Source organism: Pinus tabuliformis, chromosome 1_1 (genome assembly GCF_031772625.1).
Source record: "Pinus tabuliformis cultivar Carrire ecotype Pingquan chromosome 1_1, CPIR1, whole genome shotgun sequence".
NCBI classification, from domain to species: Eukaryota; Viridiplantae; Streptophyta; class Pinopsida; order Pinales; family Pinaceae; genus Pinus; species Pinus tabuliformis.
This window is the reverse complement of record NC_142297.1, coordinates 17,841,243-17,849,372: the sequence shown is the minus strand read 5'-3', so window position 1 is coordinate 17,849,372 and position 8,130 is coordinate 17,841,243. Positions and strand designations below refer to the sequence as shown.

The 8,130-nt window shown below is 41.1% G+C and overlaps 1 protein-coding gene across 1 annotated transcript; it reads right to left on the bottom strand.

Moving 5' to 3' along the window:
- Positions 1–516: 516 nt before the first annotated feature.
- LOC149211390 (uncharacterized) lies at positions 517–915 on the bottom strand. Its single transcript, XM_089388380.1, has one exon. It carries the CDS (start codon positions 913–915, stop codon positions 517–519), a length of 399 nt encoding a protein of 132 aa, XP_089244506.1.
- Positions 916–8,130: the final 7,215 nt, after the last annotated feature.

Here is an 8,130-nt window from a genome sequence, read left to right as displayed (position 1 = left end):
CCCCTGCTGCTCTGGCCCGAATCGAACTGTTTCCCTTTGCAGGCTTCTTCTTGCATGTAATCCATCTCCTCAGAACTCTCTATGTCAATTCTAATGCAATCTTGCTCAGGGTGCCTTCCCTCTACTGCTTCCTTTTCTTTTTGGCCCGCTATCCCCCTCCGGTCACTCATTGTCGATCTTTGGAGTCGCTGGTTACTATCTCTCTTCCAGAATTCCTCTGTTTTCTCCAACTCTCTCGTGCTACTAATGCCTGCTCTTCTTCCTTTGTTCCCCCTTATACCTGTCTCGCCACCTTTGCTTGAATGATGGGATTTCTTCCCGCTTCAACTGGCATCTTTACTTTGCATGATGTCTGTTGTAATGGGAATCGTTTTTTTCTTTGGGCGTCGTCCCTGTCTTGCTGCAAAATCATTAATTCCTGTTGTCCGTAATTTAAATGTGTCGTCCTTCTGTCCTCTCCGATTTTCCGCCTGCTCTTGCCAATTACGCCCTCTCCCGATCCACGCGGGGTGAAGATTATCCTTGTCCTGCATCATTAATATCACTGCCAAGCAACTGCTTTAATCCTTCCCATTTCACCAACGTGGACTGGGTTGTCCAGCTGTCATCGATTCTATCCATTGGTTCCTTGCACCCCCAATTTGCCAGGCAATCTGCGGGTCTATTACCCTCCCTTCGAACATGCGAAGTTATTTTATAATCTATACCTGTTAGCATCTCTCCAATGTCCCTGACTATGCTTGCATTCCTCCAACTTGTCACCACTTTCTCCCAATTCTTCCCTTGAATTAGTTTCCTGATCGTCTCGATGACCAGGGTGGAGTCTCCCTCGATTTCAACCTTCCTGTATGCATTTCGTCTGGCAATTTTGAGACCTTGGTAAACAGCCATAAACTCTGCCTCATTATTGGTCATAGTTCCTCCATTTTCCGCATATATCCACTCTGTTTCCCCCTGTTCATTTCTGAAAATTCCGCCAAACCCGCTGGACCCGGGTTTCCTTTCGCAGCGCCATCGAAATTGAGTTTCACAAACCCTTCTGGAGGCTTTCTAAACACTGTACTGCTTTGATTAGCTAAAGGTTGTCTCTGGTTAGTTTCCCGATGATAGATCATTCCCTGCTCTAGGTTCAGTTTCTTTAAGATGGTTGTCTCTGCTTCCAATGTTTTCCAGTCCTCGTCAGCCCAGTTCTCCGCTAAAATTGATTCCCGAATTTGACTCAGCGTACGCTTCCACACCTCCTCCGGCCCTGTTGCCTTCCCTCTGAAAATGCGGTTGTTTCTCTCCTTCCACAAATTCCAGATGTTAAAACCCGCAGTGACACTCCACGCTCTTCTAACTATTTTGCTATGGAATTTACTTTCTCCCCAATCCCCTATGGTTTGAATTATGTCATTCGGGTTTCTGTTTGTTGTGGAAAAAAGATTTAACGTTTTTCCCCACTGGAATTGCGCCACACTACAGCCGTTAAGGATATGTTCCTGCTCTTCTATAGCCGATTCACAGAGATGACATCTTGATGGACCATAAAAACCTCTTTTCTGGATTCTATCCCACGTTAGAATTCTCTTTCTTCCTACCAGCCAGGCAAACAATTTAACCTTTGGCCACCATTTTGTTCTCCAGATCTTTTTCCAGATTTGGTCTTCCTCTCCCTGATCTTGATGGGTTTTTGCTTTGTAGGCCTCCTTTATAGTGAATATCCCTTTTGTTTCTTTGCCCCAACGGAGTATGTCTCTACCTTCTCTTCTCTTTATTTTCCTAGAGTCCATTTCCTTTCTAAAGGTTGTTTTTTGTTCTTCAGTTGCACTCCTTTCCCATTCCTCCAAAGGTTTCCAGTGTCGCCATTCCTCATTGTCTTGCTCAGCAATCCAGTAATCATTAACCGTGATCAGGTTTCTGTGCATACCTATTCTTTGGAGTTCTTGCATACCTGGAAGATTCACCATTTTTCCTCGTTGTTGCCAGGCTTCATCCCAAAACCTCGCTGTCTGTCCCCCTTTGATTTCCCAGAATATATTGCTGTCCACTAAGTCTCTGTTTTGAATGGATAAGTTCCATATATCTGATCCCCGAGGCATATCTTGCTTCCTGATAATTTCTTCCGGATTGTTGGGCATATTATATTTAATTGTCCAAATTTCCTTCCAAAGATCCTGTCCTCCTTGTAACCATCTCCAGCGTAGCTTGGCTGCTAACACCTGATTTAGAGTCCCTGGGTCTCTGAGGCCTAAACCTCCCTTTTCCTTAGGTTTGGTTAGGCTCTCCCAAGAACAAAGGGCCCACTTCTTTTCTTGCTTCGGCCCCCCCCATAGAAATTTCCTGTACATCTCTACAAGTTTATTACATATTCCTTTAGGAGCATTCATCACTGATAGGGAGTATATCGGTATTGCCTGGATGGTGGCTTTAAGAAGAACCACCCTTGCTGCTAAGTTCAGAGCTCGGAAAGTCCAGTTTTCCATTCTCTTCTTGATTTTCTCAAGGATATTTTTCCAGTTCCCTATCCTGATGGATGAAGAGTCTAGCATTGTGCCTAAATATTTGGTCGGGAGCTCTCCTTTCCGATATCCCAGGACTCTGGTTAGATGATTCTGTATGGGTTCCGCTATGTTGAAGAAGAAAGTTCTGGATTTCTCATTATTGACCTCCATCCCTGTGCCTTCCATAAATACCTCAAGGATTTTCTTTATCCTTTTCACTTCTCGCAGGGTTGCTTTGCAATAGATCATTATGTCGTCCACAAACTGTTGGTGGGTGACAGTGGTTCGATTTCCCCATAATCTGAGCCCTTGAATGTTTCTGTCCCTTAATTCTTTTTTAATATATCTGCCTAAACCTTCTGCTGCAATGATGAAAAGAAAGGGAGATAAAGGGTCCCCTTGTCTGAGGCCTCTTGTTGCATTGAATGTTGCTGTAGGCGCTCCATTTAGCAAGATGGAGAAATTCGGTGTAGAGATCATGCTTAGCACCCAATTTACCCATCTGTCACAGAATCCGAAAGCTTTAAGGATCACTGTTAAGTACTTCCAGCTTAGCCTATCATAGGCCTTTGATAGGTCTAATTTGATCAGCATGCCTTTTTCTTTTTTTGTTTTCAGCGTGTGAATTACTTCCTGAGCCACCACTAGCCCGTCCAAGATCTGTCTCCCTTCGACAAACCCGGTTTGCTCTGGAGAAATAATGCTTGGAAGGATGAGTTTCAGTCTCTGAGCTACTATGGACGCCACAATCTTATAAATGACATTACAGAGGGCTATGGGTCTGAATCCTTCAGCTTGGTCTGCCTGATTAGTTTTTGGAATAAGTGACAAAAGGGTAGCATTTATTCCTGGCCATATTCTTTGATTTATCCTTGCTTCCTCTACAACTTCCACTACTTCATCAGCAATAAAGTGCCACCCAGCTTGGAAGAATTCAACCGTGTACCCGTCTGGTCCAGGAGCTTTATTTCGCTTCATATTTTTGACAATCTCCTCCACTTCCTCCTTCGTAATTTTCCTCATTAGAGCCTGATTTTGGTCTCTTGTCACTACTTGTGGTATTTCTCTGCTTATCTTGGCTATGGCCTCTGTTCTGTTCGATTGTGGTTCCTTCAATATATCTTTGAAGTGGTTCACTAGCACTTTCTCAATCTCTTCCTGCTGAAGAACTCTTTGTCCTTCTTTGTTCTTTATTGAGAATATTATGTTTCCTTGGCGATGTTGGACCATGGCTTTGTGGAAGAACTTAGTGTTCCTTTCTCCCTCCCTGAGCCATTGAACCCTTGATTTCTGTTTCCATAAAATTTCCTCTTGTTTCCTTCTTTCCTCAAGCTGATTTAGAATCATCCCTTCTTCTTTTGTTCTCTCTTCCTGTATACCTTCTAAGATGTCCATTTGTTGTAGTTCTTCCATTTTCTGCTCCAATTTCTTTTTTTCCTCTATAATATTCCCGAATTCTTCTTTGTTCCATTTCTTTAATTTGGTCTTCATTTCCTTCAGCTTGAGTTGAAATGTATGCATCTTATTTTTGCCCCTTTGTTCACTCGTTCGCCACCATTCTTCTAATTTTTCCATCAATCCTTCATTTCTTAGCCAAAAGGCTTCAAATCTGAAGGGTTTGTTGGGGGGCCTTTGCTTTAGGTCTATTTCTAGTTTGATTGGCCAATGGTCCGATCCTGCAACAGGTAGGATTGATGCTTCAATGAATACATCCTTTATCATTATTTGTTCTGAGATTAAGAATCTGTCGAGGCGCGAAGCTATTTGATTAGCTCCTCCCCTTCGATTGTTCCAAGTGTGATTTCCATTTATGGTCTGGATATCAATCAGTTTTTGTTCTCTTATTAAGTCTCCAAATTGTTCCGAAACCTTATCCAGTCTCCTTATTCCTCCTCTTTTTTCCCCTGTGGCTTTAATCAGGTTAAAATCCCCACCGATTATCCACTGTTTTCCTGGCATCAGGCATCTTAATGCCTTTAAGTTCTGTAGGAAGTTTTCCTTTTCATTCTGAACGTGCGGCCCATACACCCCTGTAACAATGACCTCCTCTGTCGTTCCTAGTATGTTAGTTGTTCCTGTTAGAATTCTTGGGAAACTCATCCAGTTACTGAACTGTATTTCTTCTGGATTCCAGATTATTACCAATCCGCCAGCGCTTCCAATAGCATCCTGTCCCATCATTTCATACCTATTTCTGTTTCTGTTTAAAATTTCTCTCATCTTCTCAGTACTTACTTTGGTTTCTTGTACTATCATTATACTGGGTTTTTCTTTTTTCAGTCTCTCATTTAGATACCTTTGTTTGCCTCTGCTATTGAGGCCTCTTATATTCCAGGTTGTGATTATCATCTTAACAGTTTTCGGGGAGTTTGGAATACCTCTGAAAGGGGTATCACTCTTCCTGAACTTACAAGCGCCTCTCCTACATCTTGTATTGTTTCACTCATAGGTCTTCTCCCTCGTTTTTTCCCGACTTTGCCAGCGCTGCCCGCTCCTATGTCTGGTTTCTCTGTTTTTTGACTTTCCCTCTCATCTGTAATTCCTTTTTTTTCCTTGTATCTTTGAAAAGCTTCTTTATACCTCTGCTTCTGTTCTTCTGGGATGAATCGATCATCTAGCCTCCTCCATTCTTGTATCAGTTTCGCCATTTCTTGTTCTTCCTCTTCTCCTTTCATGCGCTGTGTGTCTATCTCCATTTCTCCTTGGTCCTCTTGGGTTTCGCTTAGGTTTTCAGTACTCTGTTCTTTATTCCTTTTATCTTTTCCTTTGCTTGCATTTTCTCCAATTATCTCCATTTCTTCCACTTCTTCTTCCTCACTAACCTCTGTCTCGAGATCTTCTTCCTGCAGGACTGTAAACTTGTTTTGTGTTTCAGTTTTCTGAGTTTCCTTTTGCTTTCCCATCGTCATCCTTTTATTTCCTCTTCTTCTCCTCCTTTGTACTTCTCTGAAATCCTCTTCTTCTCCCTCTGTTGGCCTTGTTGCAGTTTTTCTTGCGATCTCTGCTTCCCTCTCTTTTTCAGCTAGTGTTATGGGGCAGTCTCTGACTAAATGGCCATACTCGTGGCATCTTCTACAGCGGAATGGGATATGTTCGTAATCAATGGTTTGCTTCCATATCTCGTCATGATATTCCAGTTCAATAGATTCTGGAAGAGGTTCTGTTATGTTCATGTAGGCACATATTCTAGCATAGGTATTATATTTGCCTCGCTTCGTTGATTCTGCCACTTTAACAAAAGAGCCTATTGAATTTCCGATACCTTTAAGGATCTCCGGATTCCAGAATTCTGATGGTAGGCCAAAAAGTCTTATCCATATTGGAACAGCTAATAGCTTTTCCTTGTCTGGGTTGTAGCATTCGACCCAGTGTCTCATGAACAGCCCCGCATTGTTCATGAAGTAGGGACCTTCCTCAAATATCCGAGTCCTATCTTCTAGATTAGAAAATATGACCGTGAAAAACCCCTTCGCTCCCAACTTGACTTCTACATGGCCTTTTGGTTTCCATTTCAGATTGATCCACCTCATAAGATCTTTCTCAGCTGGCCAGTATCCTATGAATTTACAAATCAAAGCATAATCTCTCATATAGGTTCTGTAGTTTTCTAATTTATTGGGCGGGATTACGAACCTTGGTGTGTTCGTTGACCTTGGTAGGCATTTGCTTTGGATTCCTGCTCGTCTTTGTGCTCCAGCTTCTGAAGTCTCTCCTGCAGTGGTTCGATCTCCTTCGTCTTTCCTTTCTTTCCTTGCTTCGCCTGTTATTACTTCTTTATAGGAGGGGATCTCTCCCCTCCCTGACTCCATCCCCATTCCTTCGGGTCAGTACCCTTGTTCGTTGTTTCACAGGTTGGTATGCTCCCGTAAATGAGCTTGAAGAGGTCTGATCATCAAGATTTGTCCTGCTGCTCAGGACTCTTCCTTCGATGCGCCCCTCTTCCAGAGAAGTAGTCGACCCTGTTCCCCTGCTCTCGCGCAGCCGACCCGCCGACGAAACCCTAGCTCCGCCTGCTACCCCGTCGCTCGAGTCCTCCCATCCTCTACTCTTTTAGCATCTCAAAAAGATAACGCTGAGATCTCCCAGCATTCTTAGTCCATAGATTTGATCCATTTGATTTTAATGGGATCACTAGCTATCCTCATGATATGCCTACATTTTATGTCTGGAATGAGTATCTTCCAAAATTTAGTATGAAGGAATATGAAGATCTAGCTCAGCACCTACAAGAGTTTCATGAATGCATGGAGCAATAGGGCATCACTCATGAAGATGTGAAGATGAAGTTGTTTTTGTTTTCTTTGGACCAAGAACCTAGGGTTTGGTTTAGGTCTCTACCTCTTTCAAGCATTTCATATTTGAAAGATTTCCATTCAGTATTCAATTCTTATTGTAGATCGTATTATCCACACAGGTTTCATTTTGAAGGGTGTTGTGAATATTATGATTTTAAAGAAAATTTAAAGGCTCAAGATAATCTTGTTGAAGAAATTGTTTATCTTGTTAATAATATATCAAGCATTCAGAGAAGTTATAGACAGATTAACTATAAGCAAGTCTTTGAAAGTAAGGAACTATCAAGAGGTGGAGAGGTTTATTTTCTCTCCAATAATCTCCCAAGCAGAGAATTGGGTGACTATGTTCCAAGCAGATCGAACATCATTTTCTCAAAATGATGTGGAGACGTTTATAATTATTTCACTCCAATAATCTCTCAGGAAAAGAATTGGTTGAATCTATTCCAAGAAAATCAGGAGAGTATTCAGATGGAATAAAATTCAAACATGCATCAAGAATCTCTACTCAACAGTATTCCAAGAAAATCAGGAGAGTATTCGGATGGAAGAAAATTCAAACATGCATCAAGAATCTCTGCTCAACAATCGAGAAGAGGAAGAAATGATTAAGTTGCAAATAAATCCCCAGAGTTCCTATTTTGTTAACTTTGATTATCCTCCTATCTATAATGAAAATGGTTTAAATGGGGAACAGGATGAAGTTCTTCAAGTTCATTAGTTGGGTGTTGAACCTACAGGAAGAAACCGACAAGTGGAATATGTTGGATAGCAATATATTGAGCCATCTATCATAGAAAAAGAGGCTATCTTATATAAAAAGGAAGCTGATAAAGAAGTTGTATATCATTGCATTGAAGAACATAAGGATGCCTATGGATCAGAGGTAAACAGTCTATGTCAAGTTGATCATATGTCTTATAGTAATGTGAAAAATTTTCTTTCTATTCCTGAGGTTAAAATTAAAAATTATTTTCAATCAAATCTTAGAGATGAAAAGTGGAGACATTAAAGTGACATAGATCACTTTCTTAAAGATGTTGTTGATTGTTCTGTTGAAAATATTATCCCAGCAGAAGGTTTAATTGAGTAGGAACCTTCATACATAGATAATTTCTTTTTTGGAGCTGACCAAGAACATATTTTTTCTCATACTTTTGAAGATCTTGTGGTAGACTACATGGAAGAATTTATCAGTGGTATACACATATCATTTTTTGGATATAGTCTTAATTTTCGTTGTGAGCTTCTTTTATGCATAATTTATTTTTTGTTCAGGATGAATTACATTTTCAAGATTCATTGGGAGAATGGGTCTAGATTAAGCACTCAAATGCTAACATGGTACCATT

Excerpts from the sequence above, each read along its gene's own strand:
- LOC149211390 (XM_089388380.1), bottom strand. The coding sequence starts at position 915 with ATGACCAATAATGAGGCAGAGTTTATGGCTGTTTACCAAGGTCTCAAA.